This window comes from Anomaloglossus baeobatrachus, chromosome 6 (genome assembly GCF_048569485.1).
Source record: "Anomaloglossus baeobatrachus isolate aAnoBae1 chromosome 6, aAnoBae1.hap1, whole genome shotgun sequence".
Classification (NCBI taxonomy): domain Eukaryota; kingdom Metazoa; phylum Chordata; class Amphibia; order Anura; family Aromobatidae; genus Anomaloglossus; species Anomaloglossus baeobatrachus.
The window spans coordinates 12,661,755-12,678,333 of record NC_134358.1 but is presented as its reverse complement, the minus strand read 5'-3'; the positions used below and the strand labels follow the sequence as shown (position 1 = coordinate 12,678,333).

The 16,579-nt window shown below is 56.4% G+C and overlaps 1 protein-coding gene across 3 annotated transcripts in view; it reads left to right on the top strand.

Annotated features, from left to right (window-relative positions):
* The window catches only part of LOC142316948 (microtubule-actin cross-linking factor 1, isoforms 6/7-like), a 204,694-nt gene extending 191,816 nt beyond the window's left edge, over positions 1 to 12,878 (top strand). For 2 of the 3 annotated variants that reach the window (XM_075352764.1, XM_075352765.1), the window contains exons 29-40: positions 456 to 581; positions 658 to 801; positions 1,592 to 1,780; positions 1,981 to 2,092; positions 2,982 to 3,151; positions 3,228 to 3,390; positions 4,961 to 5,115; positions 5,191 to 5,265; positions 8,409 to 8,526; positions 10,734 to 10,912; positions 11,108 to 11,228; positions 11,313 to 12,878. In XM_075352764.1, the coding sequence (XP_075208879.1) occupies positions 456 to 581; positions 658 to 801; positions 1,592 to 1,780; positions 1,981 to 2,092; positions 2,982 to 3,151; positions 3,228 to 3,390; positions 4,961 to 5,115; positions 5,191 to 5,265; positions 8,409 to 8,526; positions 10,734 to 10,912; positions 11,108 to 11,228; positions 11,313 to 11,338 (1,578 nt within the window). In that variant the 3' untranslated portion in view covers positions 11,339 to 12,878. The other variant, XM_075352766.1, reaches the window with a different exon arrangement.
* Positions 12,879 to 16,579: the final 3,701 nt, after the last annotated feature.

Here is a 16,579-nt window from a genome sequence, read left to right as displayed (position 1 = left end):
GGGGGGCTGACAACCTCACACTATATACAGGCTGGGGTCAGTAAGAGGGGGGCTGACAACCTCACACTATATACAGGCTGGGGGTCAGTAAGAGGGGGTCTGACAACCTCACACTATATACAGGCTGGGGGTCAGTAAGAGGGGGGCTGACAACCTCACACTATATACAGGCTGGGGGTCAGTAAGAGGGGGGCTGACAACCTCACACTGTATACAGGCTGGGGGTCAGTAAGAGAGGGGGGCTGACAACCTCACACTATATACAGGCTGGGGTCAGTAAGAGGGGGGCTGACAACCTCACACTATATACAGGCTGGGGGTCAGTAAGAGGGGGGCTGACAACCTCACACTGTATACAGGCTGGGGGTCAGTAAGAGGGGGGTTGACAACCTCACATTATATACAGGCTGGTTGTCAGGGTTAGTATATTGATATTTGGGGTTTCCCTCGCACAGGCGCAGGAGTTCCACTCTCTGGTGAGTTCTTTCCTGGAGGGTCTGAGTGAGTCTGAGCGGACCCTGAAGTGCGGGGTGATTCCTGAGGAGGAGCAGGCGCTTAAGGAGTGTCAGACCCAGCAGCAGGTGGGTGCACGGACGAGGGGGGCCCTTGTGATATGTGGCCCCCGGTGCCCTTGTGTGACATTACTCTCATATCCAGGAGCTGATGAGTACCCTGCAGTGTCAGGAGATGGCGCTGGAGTGCATTGTGTCCCTGGGGCAGGAGATCCTGTCCGCCTGTCACCCCGACTCCATTATCACCATCAAGTCCTGGCTGAACATCAGCAAGACCCGCTACCAGGAGGTGAGTGCAGGCCGGCGGGGGTGGTGCAATCTGCAGGAAACGCGTGGGCCGTGCAATCTGCAGAGAAACGCGGGGGTGCTGCAATCTGCAGGAAACGCGGGGGTGGTGCAATCTGCAGGGAAACGCGGGGGTGCTGCAATCTGCAGGAAACGCGGGGGTGGTGCAATCTGCAGGAAACGCGGGGGTGGTGCAATCTGCAGGAAACGCGGGGGCGGTGCAATCTGCAGGGAAACGCGGGGGCGGTGCAATCTGCAGGGAAACGCGGGGGCGGTGCAATCTGCAGGGAACGCGGGGGTGGTGCAATCTGCAGGAAACACGGGGGTCTGCAATCTGCAGGAAATGCGGGGGCGGTGCAATCTGCAGGGAAACGCGGGGGTGGTGCAATCTGCAGGAAACACGGGGGTGGTGCAATCTGCAGGGAAACGCGGGGGCGGTGCAATCTGCAAAGAGACGTGGGGGAGGTGCAATCTGCAGCACCCGCAAGGACCTATGGAGTCAGTGAAATCTGCAGGATTACGGGGGCGGTGCACTCTGCAGGATTACGAGGGCGGTGCAATCTGCAGGACCAGCAGGGAGATGCAAGGGTGGTGTAATCTGCAGTAACAGCAGGGAGACGTGGGGGCGGTCAAATCTGCAGGACCAGCAGTGAAACAAGGGGCAGTGCAATCTGCAGAACGGACAGGGAGACACGGGGGCGATATAATTCACAGGGACCCGCAGGGGCGATGTAGATCTATAACTATGTGTACTGCAGTCTGCTGGTAGTGACCCGTGCGCTCGGTGTCTGCAGGTGACGTCCTGGGCCCGGCAGCAGGGGGAGCGCATTCAGGCTCAGATCCAGTCTCTGGCCGCTGAGCGGGAAGAGGTCGCTCGACTGATGGACTGGATCACAGCGGCAGAGGAAGCGCTAAGTTTACGGGACCAGGAGCCCCTCCCGGAAGAGATGGCCGCCCTGCAGGAGCTCATAGCCCAGCACTCGGTAGGGCTCCTCATCCACCGATCAGTAAATGTGATCCCATATGGTGCCATGTGATGCCGTTCTGTGGGGGAAGGTTCAGCAGGATAGATGTAACAGACGAGGCGATAAGTGGAGCCGGTAGAGCTCCGCAGCCGCTTATCCTCCCTCCTTTTTTTCTTCTGGAGTGACTCTGCCTCACCATCTGTGGTCGGTTCTTTCAGGTGTTTATGGAGGAGCTGAACCGCAAGGAGCCCGAGGTGGAGAAAGTCACCAAGAGCTGTAAGCGTAAAGCCATAGATCCGAGAGCGACAACAGCCCGTAAATCATCAGCAAGTGAGTAGTCAACGTCTGTCACAGTACTAGAGCAGACCACCATACAATAAAAATGTATACACTGGTGCCCTGCTACTATGTTGGTGCCCAGCACCTCCCGATACCCAGTGTCCACCTTCTCCCGGTCCCTGGCAACGTCTGGTGTCCAGCTTCTCCCGATACCGAGTGTCCACCTTCTCCTGGTCCCTGGCATCTCCTGGTGTCCAGAGTCTCCCAATATCCAGTGTCCACCTTCTCCTGGTCCCTGGCTTCTCCTGATGTCCAGCTTCTCCCGATACTCAGTGTCCACCTTCTCCTGGTCCCTGGCATCTTCTGGTGTCCAGAGTCTCCCAATACCCAGTGTCAACCTTCTCTTGGTCCCTGGCATCTCCTGGTGTCCAGCATCTCCCGATACCCAGTGTCCACCTTCTCCTGGTGTCCAACTTCTCCTGATACCCAGTGTCCACCACCTCCTGGTCCCTGGCTTCTCCTGGTGTCCAGCTTCTCCCGATACCCAGTGTCCACCTTCTCCTGGTCCCTGGCATCTTCTGGTGTCCAGCTTCTCCTGATACCCAGTGTCCACCACCTCCTGGTCCCTGGCATCTCCTGGTGTCCAGAGTCTCCCAATATCCAGTGTTCATCTTCTCCTGGTCTCTGACATCTCCTGGTGTCCAGAGTCTCCCGATACCCAGTGTCCACCTTCTCCTGGTCCCTGGTATCTCCTGGTGTCCAGAGTCTCCCGATACCCAGTGTCCACCTTCTCCTGGTCCCTGGTATCTCCTGGTGTCCAGAGTCTCCCGATACCCAGTGTCCACCTTCTCCTGGTTGATGGCAACTCCTGGTGTCCAGCGGCTCCCATTCCCAGGGGTTTTCTTCTAACCTCAAATGTAATCACTGTTTTCTATTTCAGAAAGGCAAAACTCCGAGAAGTCCCCCCAGACGGGCCCATCGATTCCCCTTCAGGACCTGGCACCACGGGCCCCGCACATGGCGCAGCTCCTGAATCGCTGGCAGCAGCTGTGGTTCCTGGCCTTGGACCGTCAGTGTCGTCTCCAGAGCGCTCAGCAGAGGCTGCAGGAGGTCCGTGCTCTCCTGACTCCTGGATCCACGGAGGGTCCCGGATGCCCGGCTCACCCTGTGATCTCTTCTGTCACAGTTGCAGGAGTTTGCACATTTTGACTTTGCCGTCTGGCGGAAGCGATACATGCAGTGGATCGGGCAGATGAAGTCCCGCATCCTGGACATCTTCCGAGGAATCGACCGGGATCAGGATGGGAGGATCAGTCAGCGGGAGTTCATGGAAAGCGTCCTGTCCTCTAGTGAGTGTCCCACAGACACGGGGGCACCTGGGACAGGGGGCTCTGGAGGCAGATCTATGGGTGGGATCCACTCTCATTATTTGTAATATCTGTCTTATCTTAAACTGCTCTTTTCTCAAAACTCTGACTTATTATCTCGGAGCTGTGACTTATTATCTTAGTACTCTGACTTAAGCCCCGTCACATTTGGCGACTTACCAGCGATCCCAAAAACGATGCAACCTGATAGGGATCGCTGGTAAGTCGCTGGTAAGTCGCTGGTGAGATGTCACACAGTCAGACCTTACCAACGACGCAGTAACGATACGGGTCGCAGTAGTGACCTGTATAACGATCTCCGCAGTCACTGTGACCCTGTCACACAGCGTCAAACACAGCGATGCCTCCTGCCCAGCAGGACATTGCCTTTGAAGAAAATGGTCCAGGACATTCAGCAACGACCGGCGACCTCACAGCAGGGACAAAGTCGTTGCTGGATGTCACACACAGCGACATCGCTAGCAACATCGCTGTTGCGTCACCAAAACCGTGACTCAGCAGCGATGTCGCTAGTGATGTCACTTAGTGAGATGTGGCCTTTATCGCAGAGCTGTGACTTATCTCTGGGCTCTGACTTATTATCTCGGAGCTCTGACTTATTATCTTAGTACTCTGACTTATCTCTGGGTTCTGACTTATTATCTTGGAGCTCTGACTTATCTCAGAGCTGTGACTTATCTCAGAGCTCTGCCTTATTATCTTGGAGCTCTGACTTATTATCTTGGAGCTCTGACTTATTATCTCAGAGCTGTAACTTATTATGTAGGAGCTGTGACTTATTATCTTAGTAGTCTGACTTATCTCGGAGCTCTGACTTATTATGTTGGAGCTCTGACTTATTATCTCTGGGCTGTGACTTATTATCTTGGAGCCGTGACTTATTATCTCAGAACTCTGACTTATTATCTTAGTACTCTGACTTATCTCAAACCTGTGACTTATCTCTGGGCTCTGACTTATTATCTCAGAGCTCTGACTAGTTATCTCGAAGCTTTGACTTATTATCTCGGAGCTCTGACTTATTATCTTGGAGCTCTGACTTATTATCTCGGAGCTCTGACTTATTATCTTGGAGCTTTGACTTATCTCTGGGCTCTGACTTATTATCTTGGAGCTTTGACTTATTATCTCTGGGCTCTGACTTATCTCAGAGCTTTGACTTATTATCTCGGAGCTCTGACTTATTATCTCGGAGCTCTGCCTTATTATCTTGTAGCTGTGACTTATTATCTAGGAGCTCTGACTTATTATCTCGGAGCTCTGACTTATTATCTCGGAGCTCTGACTTATTATCTCGGAGCTCTGACTTATTATCTTGGAGCTTTGACTTATTATCTCTGGGCTCTGACTTATTATCTTGGAGCTTTGACTTATTATCTCTGGGCTCTGACTTATTATCTTGGAGCTTTGACTTATTATCTCGGAGCTCTGACTTATTATCTCAGAGCTTTGACTTATTATCTCGGAGCTCTGAACAACATTGTGCTGCTCATGAGATTCCCATACACACAACGTGTCTGCCTCCCCGCAGGATTCCCCACAAACTCTCTGGAGATGACGGCTGTTGCGAACATCTTTGACATTAATGGAGATGGCTTCATTGATTATTACGAGTTTGTCAGCGCCCTGCACCCCAGCAGAGACCCCCTGAGGAGAATCGCAGACGCTGACCAGATCCAGGATGAGGTTAGGAGCAGAACCTCGCAGCCCCCCGAGCAGCCGCCCGCCTCCCCCTGTAACGCTGATCTCCTCCTTCTCTAGGTCAATAGACAGGTGGCTCAGTGCAATTGTGCAAAGCGGTTCCAGGTGGAGCAGATCAGCGCCAACCGATATCGGGTGAGTGCAGAACCGTCCGCCATGTGTGGATGTCATTCATCCCGACCCCCCTCATCTTCACCCGACTGCCCGACCCCACAGATGGCATAACAAAGGGAGTCCTGACATAGGAGGCCCTGAGCCGGGCCCTTACCCTGGTGCTTCCGGGGTCCTCCTGACACCGGTCTGCAAGGGGCCTCCTGACACCGGTCTGCAGGGGTCCTCCTGACACCGGTCTGCAGGGGTCCTCCTGACACCGGTCTTTAGGGCTCCTCCTGACACCGGTCTGCAGAGGTCTTCCTGACACCGGTCTGCAGGGGTCCTCCTGACACCGGTCTGCAGGGGTCCTCCGGACACCGGTCTGCAGGGGTCCTCCGGACACCGGTCTTTAGGGCTCCTCCTGACACCGGTCTGCAGGGCTCCTCCTGACACCGGTCTGCAGGGGTCCTCCTGACACCGGTCTGCAGGGGTCCTCCTGACACCGGTCTGCAGGGCTCCTCCTGACACCGGTCTGCAGGGCTCCTCCTGACACCGGTCTGCGGGGCTCCTCCTGACACCGGTCTGCGCGGCTCCTCCTGACACCGGTCTGCAGAGGTCTTCCTGACACCGGTCTGCAGGGGTCCTCCTGACACCGGTCTGCAGGGTCCCTCCTGACACCGGTCTGCAGGGGGTCTCCTGACACCGGTCTGCAGGGCTCCTCCTGACACCGGTCTGCAGGGGTCCTCCTGACACCGGTCTGCAGGGCTCCTCCTGACACCGGTCTGCAGGGCTCCTCCTGACACCGGTCTGCAGGGGTCCTCCTGACACCAGTCTGCAGGGGTCCTCCTGACACCGGTCTGCAGGGGTCCTCCTGACACCGGTCTGCAGGGCTCCTCCTGACACCGGTCTGCAGGGCTCCTCCTGACACCGGTCTGCAGGGCTCCTCCTGACACCGGTCTGCAGGGCTCCTCCTGACACCGGTCTGCAGGGCTCCTCCTGACACCGGTCTGCAGGGCTCCTCCTGACACCGGTCTGCAGGGGTCCTCCTGACACCGGTCTGCAGGGGTCCTCCTGACACCGGTCTGCAGGGGTCCTCCTGACACCGGTCTGCAGGGGTCCTCCTGACACCGGTCTGCAGGGGTCCTCCATGCCTCCCCTCCGCTCATCCTCCTCTCTGCAATCTTCTACTGCTGATTTTATTCTGCTTTCTCTCTCTGTCCCCCGCAGACCTTTGTTCTTTTCCCCCGAGCTTCTGCTCCCGCGTTTTCTCTAGGGAGGCGCCCCCGTACATGTCGCGTCAGACGTGTCACCCCACACCTGTGACCCTCCCCCCATCCCGATATGTGACGTACCCGGCATAATGTGCATTAGCTGATCGTTGTGGTTTATTGTGCCATTCCCACATTGTCCCCTGTGTGTAAATGGATTTCCAGGTGACTGTGGCCCCCGCTGTAGGGATCCTCCTGTGTCTGCAGTCCCCACTGTATGGATCCCCCTGTGTCTGCAGTCCCCACTGTATGGATCCCCCTGTGTCTGCAGTCCCCACTGTATGGATCCCCCTGTGTCTGCAGTCCTCGCTGTAGGGATCCCCCTGTGTCTGCAGCCTTCGCTGTAGAGATCACCCCGTGTCTGTAGCCCCCGCTGTAGGGATCACCCTGTGTCTGTAGCCCCCGCTGTAGGGATCACCCTGTGTCTGCAGTATCCGCTGTATGTATTCTCCTGTGTCTGCAGTCCTCGCTGTAGGGATCCCCCTGTGTCTCCAGCCCCTGCTGTAGGGGGATCACCCTGTGTCTGCAGCCCCCCGCTGTAGGGATCCCCCTATGTCTGCAGCCCCTGCTGTAGGGGGATCACCCTGTGTCTGCAGCCCCTGCTGTATGAATCACCCTGTGTCTGCAGCCCTGCTGTAGGGATCAGCCTGTGTCTTCAGCCCCCGCTATAGGGATCCCCCTGTCTGCTGCCCTCACTATAGGGATCCTCTTGTGTCTGCAGCCCCCTGCTGTAGGGATCCCCTGTGTCTGCAGCACTTGCTGAAGGGATCCCCGTATATCTGCAGTCTCTGCTGTATGGATTACCCTGTGTCTGCAGCCCTCGCTGTAGGGATCCCCCTGTGTCTGTAGCCCCCGCTGTAGGGATCCCCCTGTGTCTGCAGCCCCCGCTGTAGGGATCCCCTTCTGTCTGCAGCCCCCGCTGTAGGGATCCCCTTGCGTCTGCAGCCCCCGCTGTAGGGATCCCCTTGTGTCTGCAGCCCCCGCTGTAGGGATCCCCTTGTGTCTGCAGCCCCCACTGTAGGGATCCCCTTGTGTCTGCAGCCCCCGCTGTAGGGATCCACTTGTGTCTGCAGCCCCCGCTGTAGGGATCCCCCTGTGTCTGCAGCCCCCGCTGTAGGGATCCCCCTGTGTCTGCAGCCCCCGCTGTAGGCATCCCCCTGTGTCTGCAGCCCCCGCTGTAGGGATCCCCCTATGTCTGCAGCCCCCGCTGTAGGGATCCCCCTATGTCTGCAGCCCCTGTTGTAGGGGGATCACCCTGTGTCTGCAGCCCCCCACTGTAGGGATCACCCTGTGTCTGCAGCCCCTGCTGTATGAATCACCCTGTGTCTGCAGCCCTGCTGTAGGGATCACCCTGTGTCTTCAGCCCCCGCTGTAGGGATCCCCCTGTGTCTGCAGCCACCGCTATAGGGATCCCCCTGTTTGCTGCCCTCACTATAGGGATCCTCTTGTGTCTGCAGCCCCCTGCTGTAGGGATCCCCTGTGTCTGCAGCACTTGCTGAAGGGATCCCCGTATATCTGCAGTCTCTGCTGTATGGATTACCCTGTGTCTGCAGCCCTCGCTGTAGGGATCCCCCTGTGTCTGTAGCCCTCGCTGTAGGGATCCCCCTGTGTCTGCAGCCCCCGCTGTAGGGATCCCCTTGTGTCTGCAGCCCCCGCTGTAGGGATCCCCTTGCGTCTGCAGCCCCCGCTGCAGGGATCCACTTGTGTCTGCAGCCCCCGCTGTAGGGATCCCCCTGTGTCTGCAGCCCCCGCTGTAGGGATCCCCCTGTGTCTGCAGCCCCCGCTGTAGGGATCCCCCTGTGTCTGCAGCCCCCGCTGTAGGGATCCCCCTGTGTCTGCAGCCCCCGCTGTAGAGATCCCCCTGTGTCTGCAGCCCTCTCCTCGCTGTGTCAGATTGTCAGTTTGTGTCTCCCTCAGTTTGGGGAGTCTCAGCAGCTGCGGATGGTCCGGATTCTGCGCAGCACCCTCATGGTGCGGGTGGGAGGCGGCTGGATCGCTCTGGATGAATTCTTGGTGAAGAATGACCCCTGCAGAGGTGCGTCACATACTCACTATATAATAATGTTATTTGTATAGCGCCAGCATATACTGCAGCGCTGTACACGTCAGAGGGGACATGTACAGACAATACCAGACATTGCAGAGTAACACAAAGATCACAGGAGGAGTGAGGGTCCCGCTCACAAGCTACAATCTGTGAGGAAATGGGGGGACACGAAGGTAACAAAAGGTTATTGTGTCCGGCCCTGAAATAGGGGCGTTCATATAACGGCCAGTATATGTACATGTATGACCCCGTCACCGGCCAGTATCTGTACATGTATGACCCCGTCACTGGCCAGTATCTGTACATGTATGACCCCGTCACTGGCCAGTATCTGTACATGTATGATCCCGTCACCGGCCAGTATCTGTACATGTATGATCCTGTCACCGGCCAGTATCTGTACATGTATGACCCCGTCACCGGCCAGTATCTGTACATGTATGACCCCGTCACTGGCCAGTGTCTGTATATGTACGTGTAGGAGCTGGTCATTGGCCAGTGTCTGTACATGTATGACCCCGTCACTGGCCAGTGTCTGTATAGACAAATGAGAAGGATGAGGAGATGTAAGGTGGTGCAGAACTGTGCAGAGGTTGAGTAGGGTGGTAGAGAAGAAGTAGGGAGCGTGCAGAACTTCGGAGAGGATGGCTTGGTGATAGACAAAGATGAGGAGGAGAGGTAGGGGGTGCAGAACTGTGGAGAGGACGGGTAGGGTGATAGACAGAGATGAGAAGGACATGTACAGTGATGCAGAACTGCGGAGAGGGCGGGTAGGGTGATAGACAGAGATGAGGAGGAGATGTAGGGTGGTGCAGCACTGTGGAGAGGACGGGTAGGTGATAGACAGAGATGAGGAGGAGATGTACGGTGGTGCAGAACTGTGGAGAGGACGGGAAGGGTGATAGACAGAGATGAGGAGGAGAGGTAGGGCGGTGCAGCACTGTGGAGACGATGGGTAGGTGATAGACAAAGATGAGGAGGAGATGTAGGGGGGTGCAGAACTGTGGAGAGGAAGGGTAGGTGATAGAGATGAGGAGGAGATGTAGGATGGTGCAGAATTGTGGAGAGGACAGGTAGGTGATAGACAGAGATGAGGAGGAGATGTAGGGTGGTGCAGAACTGTGGAGAGGACGGGTAGGGTGATAGACAGAGGAGGAGATGTAGGGGGTGCAGCACTGCGGAGAGGACGGGTAGGTGATAGAGATGAGGAGGAGAGGTAGGGCGGTGCAGCACTGTGGAGACGATGGGTAGGTGATAGACAAAGATGAGGAGGAGATGTAGGGGGTGCAGCACTGCGGAGAGGATGGGTAGGTGATAGAGATGAGGAGGAGAGGTAGGGCGGTGCAGCACTGTGGAGACGATGGGTAGGTGATAGACAAAGATGAGGAGGAGATGTAGGGGGTGCAGAACTGTGCAGAGGACGGGTAGGTGATAGACAGAGATGAGGAGGAGATGTAGGGTGGTGCAGAACTGTGGAGAGGACGGGTAGGTGATAGACAGAGATGAGGAGGAGATGTAGGGTGGTGCAGAACTGTGGAGAGGACGGGTAGGTGATAGACAGAGATGAGGAGGAGATGTAGGGTGGTGCAGAACTGTGGAGAGGACGGGTAGGGTGATAGACAGAGATGAGAAGGAGATGTAGGGGGTGCAGCACTGTGGAGAGGATGGGTAGGTGATAGACAGAGATGAGGAGGAGATGTAGTTCGGTGCGGCATTGTGTGGAGCTTTGCGGATGAGAATGCTAAGTTTATATTTTACACTGTAGTGGATGGGTAACCAGTGCAATGACTGGCACAGGGTGGAGGCAGTGGTGTAGTGGTTGGAAAGGAATCTGTCCCCAGCTGCTGCATTGAGGATTGATTGGACAGTGGGAAGTTTAGTAAGAGGGGACCGATCAGTAGAGGACGATCTGCAGTAGCGCTGGCGAGAATGAATACAGTCAAAGGGAAGAAAACAACGGATCCTGGAGATGTTTTTGAGGCGCAGGTGACATGAGCGAGCGAGTGATTGGATATAGGGAGTGAAGGGAAGACAGCCGCGTGCTGCGGGGGTAATGGTGGAGCCAGCCATAGAAATGGAAATATGGGGTGCAGATAGGTCAGTAGAGGAGGGAGTATGAGACGTTCCTGGCTCCAGGGTTGTCAGGTTGTCAGCTCTGACTTCTCTGCTTTCTCTTGATCATTCTGTTCTTACAGTGAAAGGAAGAACCAACCTGAAGATCAACGAGAAGTATCTGACCCCCGAATTATCCTCATCAACCGCAAGCCGTGCGGGGAGCCAGGCCAAAACCAAAGGGCTGTCCCCGAGCAACTCCAACTCCAGCCTGAGCCTGTACACAAGCGCGTCCGCCCCCAGCAGCCCCCAGAGCCGGAAGGTGAGGACCCCGGGGAGACCCCGGCCACTGGAGGACTGACGAGTAAAGATCTCATGTCTGATCCCATCATTACATCAGTGATGTCATCACCAGGGGGCGGGGCTGACAACCTCACACATAGTATACCTGCAGGTTGTCGGCGGCGGTCCTGCAGGACACAGGGTCTCTTCATGTCCATGTCCTCTCCTCCATCAGATCGTCCTCCGCAGGACGCGCTCCGGGGATCGATGTCAGAGGTCGAGATCTTCGCTGATTACAGATGGGACGGACCTCATCTTCTCGGCAGCAGACGACGGCACCATTTCCACTTCTGGCGGTCAGTAGTGGACGTCCCGTGGGGCTCAGTCACTGGTGATGTGTCCGTGGCCGTCCTCATCTCCTCGCGTCTCTTGTCTTGCAGATAAGGCGGACACCCCGCCCTCCTGACCTCGTGTCGCCGCCGCCAGCGGGAAGCTCCTCACGTTCCAGAAGATTGAAGTGCCGGCTTCTGCTGGACAGCGGCTCTCCGGTAGTGGGGGCGACCGTGCCGAGCCCCCGGGGACGATATGAATGCCGGGTCCTTTATGAGTGGATTCTGTGGCTGCGTTCACAGCGTCATTCAGCCAGCAACCGCTGCTGACTATTCACAATGCTGTGCGCCCGCAGGCGGCTCTGCGCAGGAGGGTCTTCAGGACACAGCGACTCTACGTAGGAGGGTCTCCAGGACACAGCGGCTCTACGTAGGAGGGTCTCCAGGACACAGCGGCTCTGCGCAGGAGGGTCTCCAGGACACAGAGCGGCTCTGCGCAGGAGGTTCTTCAGGACACAGCGACTCTACGTAGGAGAGTCTCCAGGACACAGCGGCTCTGCGCAGGAGGGTCTCCAGGACACAGAGCGGCTCTGTGCAGGAGGGTCTTCAGGACACAGCGACTCTACGTAGGAGGGTCTCCAGGACACAGCGGCTCTGAGCAGGAGGGTCTCCAGGACACAGCGGCTCTGCACAGGAGGGTCTCCAGGACAAAGAGCAGCTCTGCGCAGGAGGGTCTCCAGGACACAGCGGCTCTGTGCAGGAGGGTCTCCAGGACACAGAGCGGCTCTGCGCAGGAGGGTCTCCAGGACACAGCGGCTCTGCGCAGGAGGGTCTCCAGGACAAAGAGCAGCTCTGCGCAGGAGGGTCTCCAGGACACAGTGCGCCGCGCTCCATCACTGCCGGATGAAACCTCCTCCAGCTTTCTCATAAACATTTCAGCTCCTAACCATTTTCAAAATCTCTGTTTGCTGTAAGTGACTGGAAACATTCTGATCTCACAGCTGAGGGTTTGCTTCAGTTGTGTCTTGTTTGAGCAATCCCCTATCATCTAAATAGCCTGGACTCCAGATGGCTCCTGCCTGCATTAGCACCAAACCCTCAGCTGTGGAGCAGGTCTAGATCAGGAGCAGGTCTCCATTCATTGGCAGCAGGCGGAGATATTGTGTATTGTGTCAAAGGGAAACACAATGTCTGATAAAAAGTCTCAGAACGTTCATTGTAGGTCCATTACAGGAGGCGCGCCAGCCCTTTAAATGCGATAGGATATACAGATGTGTATAAGTACATGAAGCGACTCTCGCGGTGGGGGGCCGCAGTACATCTGGGGTCATGTGCCGGCAGCTGTACATAGTGACATGACGTGGCAGTCGTGTAGGGCCGGGACTGGGGGGAGGTGGTATGGAAGTAGCACAATGGCGGAGGACGCTCATCTATGCCCCCATATGTGTGTGCCCCCGCATCGCCCTCTGTACGCAGCCCCCCATCCACGAACGTCTGTGGAGTGAGGAGCGGCAGGGACAGCAGAGACCACCTCAGTGCATGTCGTCCAGTGGTGTCATCCAGACAGAAAGAGACAGACGGGCGTCATACTGCGGTGGGGTCAGCTGGTGGCTGCAGTGGCACTGGTCACCGTGGTGGGATTACACAGTACAGTGGGGTCAGTGTGGAGTGAGCCTGTGCGGGGGGGGGGGGGGGGGGAGGGAGATTGGTCTTCCTTGTGGGGGTGGTCTCCATTGTAGCGTTGTCTGTGTATTGGGATCATTGTCAGTTTGTGTGGTGGGGGTGGTGTGGGGTTGGTCTGCACTGTAGGGTCATCTTCTCTGGGGGAGTGGTGTGGGGTCTGTCTGTATGTTGGAGTCAATCTCCATGGTGGGGTCGGTCTGTACTGCAGGGTCAGTGTGCAGTCAGTTATTGAGTGGTTGGTGTGAGGGCGCTGTGTGGTCTTTACAGGCTCAAGCCACACAGTGGGATTGGTGTGGACTAAGTTTGCGTGGTTGGGTCGGCCATCAGCGTGGGGTTCGTCTGCACCGTAGATATCATCTGTGCTGTGGTGGAGGTGTGGGGTCGGTCTGTACGATGGAGTCAGTCTGTGCTGTGGAGAAGGGCTATATGTTAGTCAGCCTGTGCTGTGGAGAAGGTCTGGGACGTTGGGTCGGTCTGGAGGTGGTTTATGCTGTGAAGAAGGTCTGGGCTTTAGGGTCGGTCTGGGCTGTTGGGTAGGTTTGGGGGAGGTCTGGGCTGTTGGGTTTATGTGGAGGAGGTCTGGGCCGTTAGGTCAGTCTGGGTTGTTGGGTCAGTGTGGAGGAGGTCTGGGCCTTTGGGTCGGAGTTAAGTCGGTCTGTGCTGTGGAGGAGGTCTGGGCTGTTGGGTCGGTCTGCGATGTTTGGTCAGTGTGGAGTCAGTTTGTGCTGTGGAGGGGGTCTGTACGTTCGAATCAGTCTGTACTGTGGAGGAGGTCTGGGCCGTTGAATCGGTCTGGAGTCAGTCTATGCTGTAGAGGAGGTCTGGGCCGTTGAGCCGGTCTGCAGTCAGTCTGTACTGTAGAGGAGTTCTGTGCCGTTGGATCGGTGTAGAGTCAGTCTGTGGAGGAGGGATATATTTTGGAATCATTCTGCACTGTGGAGGAGGTCTGGGCCATTGGGTCAGTCTGGGGTACTGGGTCAGTGTGGAGTCAGTCTGTGCTGTGGAGGAGGTCTGTATGTTAGAGTAAGCCTGTGCTGTGAAAGAGGTCTGGGATGTTGGGTAGGTCTGGAGGTGGTCTATGCTATGAAGGAGGTCTGGGTCATTGGGTTGGTTTGTGCCATTGCGTAGGTGTGGAGGACGTCTGGGCCGTTGGGTCTGTGTGGAGGAGGTCTGTGCCATTGGGTCAGTGTGGAGGAGATCTGGGCCATTGGGTCGGTGTGTAGGAGGTCTAGGCCGTTGGGTCAGCCTACGCCATTGGCTTGGTGTAGAGGAGGTCTGTGTCATTGGGTTGCTGTGGAGGAGGTCTGTGCCGTTGGGTCGGTGTGGAGGAGGTCTAGACTGTTGGGTTAGTGGGGAGAAGGTTTGGGCAGTTGGGTCAGCCTGTGCCATTGGCTCGGTGTGGAGGAGGTCTGTGCCGTTGGGTTGCTGTGAAGGAGGTCTGTGCCATTTTGTTGCTGTCGAGGAGGTCTGTGCCGTTGAATCGGTGTGGAGGAGGTCTATGCCATTGGGTCAGTGTGGAGAAGGTCTGTGTCGTTGGGTAGGTGTGGAGGTCTGGGACGTTGGGTCTGTGTCCAGGAGGTCTGTGCTGTTGGGTTGCTGTGGAGGAGGTCTGGGTCGTTTTATCGGTCTGTGCTGTTGGGTTGGTTTGGAGGAGGTCTTTGCTGTTAGGTTGCTGTGGAGGAGGTCTGTGCCATTGTGTTGGTCTGTGCCGTTGTGTTGCTGTGGAGGAGGTCTGGGCCGTTGGGTGAGTGTGGATGAGGTCTGGGCCGTTGGGTCGGTGTGGAGGAGGTCTGGGCCGTTGGGTTGGTCTATGTCGTTGGGTCGGTGTGGAGGAGGTCTATGCTGTTGGGTTGCTGTGGAGGAGGTCTGTGCCATTGTGTTGATCTGTACCGTTGGGTTGCTGTGGAGGAGGTCTGGGCTGTTGGGTGGGTGTGGAGGAGGTTTGGGTCGTTGGGTCGGTGTGGAGGAGGTCTGGGTCGGTGTGGAGGAGGTCTGGGCCGTTGGGTTGGTCTGTGTCGTTGGGTCAGTCTGTGTCGTTGGGTCGGTGTGGAGTAGGTCTGGGCCGTTGGGTTGGTGTGGAGGAGGTCTAGGCAGTTGGGTTGGTCTGTGTCGTTGGGTCGGTGTGGAGGATGTCTGGGCCGTTGGGTTGGTCTGTGTCGTTGGGTCGGTCTGTGTCGTTGGGTCGGTGTGGAGGAGGTCTGGGCCGTTGGGTTGGTGTGGAGGAGGTCTAGGCAGTTGGGTTGGTCTGTGTCGTTGGGTCGGTGTGGAGGAGGTCTGGGCCGTTGGGTTGGTGTGGAGGATGTCTGGGCCGTTGGGTTGGTCTGTGTCGTTGGGTCGGTGTGGAGGAGGTCTGTGTCGTTGGGTCGGTGTGGAGGAGGTCTAGGCAGTTGGGTTGGTGTGGAGGATGTCTGGGCTGTTGGGTTGGTCTGTGTCGTTGGGTCGGTGTGGAGGAGGTCTGGGCCGTTGGGTTGGTGTGGAGGAGGTCTAGGCAGTTGGGTTGGTGTGGAGGATGTCTGGGCCGTTGGGTTGGTCTGTGTCGTTGGGTCAGTGTGGAGGAGGTCTGTGTCGTTGGGTCGGTGTGGAGGAGGTCTAGGCAGTTGGGTTGGTGTGGAGGATGTCTGGGCTGTTGGGTTGGTCTGTGTCGTTGGGTTGGTGTGGAGGAGGTCTAGGCAGTAGGGTTGGTGTGGAGGAGGTCTGGGCCGTTGGGTTGGTCTGTGTCATTGTGTCGGTCGGTGTGAAATTAGTTGGGGGCCACACATATTATAGGGGTGAGGGATTAAGGTTCCCTCGGCTGCAGCCAGACGATCTCTGGGGTCGATGTCACGTGATGCTGTCACCTGTACCCAGACTGCACATGGTAGCAAACACATTAACTGATGCCCCGCCCACATGATGATGTCATAAGATCAGAGAAGAAGAGAAGTGGAATACACAGAAACATGAGACCTGACAAATCACTGAAACGGTGATCCATACAGTCCCCTCCAGAGCTGCAGTCACAATTCTGCTGTTACATCGTGTCTTCTCCTCCAGACACCTTCAGAGCTGCAGTCACAATTCTGCTGTTACATCGTGTCTTCTCTTCCAGACACCTTCAGAGCTGCAGTCACAATTCTGCTGTTACAACGTATGTTATCTTCCAGTCACCTCCGCAGCTGCAGTCACTATTCTGTTGTTACATTGTGTCTTATCCTCCAGTTACCCCCAGAGCTGCAGTCACTATTCTGTTGTTACATTGTGTCTTATCCTCCAGTCATTATTCTGCAGTTACATCATGTCTTATCCTTCAGTCACCCCCAGGGCTGCAGTCACTATTCTGCTGTTACATCGTTTCTTATCCTCCAGTCACCTCCAGAGCTGCAGTCACTATTCTGCTGTTAGATCATGTCTTATCCTCCAGTCACCTCTAGAGCTGTATTCATAACTGATGTGACTGATGCATAAGATATTATGTAGATGCAGAATTCTGAATAAAGCTCTGGCTGTGACTAGGGTAGAAGACATGACGTCCTACACCTCTGTTCCGGCCCCGTCCATGGCAGGTTCTGGCAGCTCCTTGTTATGTCGCTGCTTGCTGTACTTTGATATCCTGGGGAAGGAGGCAAAAGCAAAGCGACCCCATGATACCTGCAGCGGTCACCGCCGTGCTGCACCTTATTCTGCATGTAATGTATGGACTGAAGGGGGCACTGCTG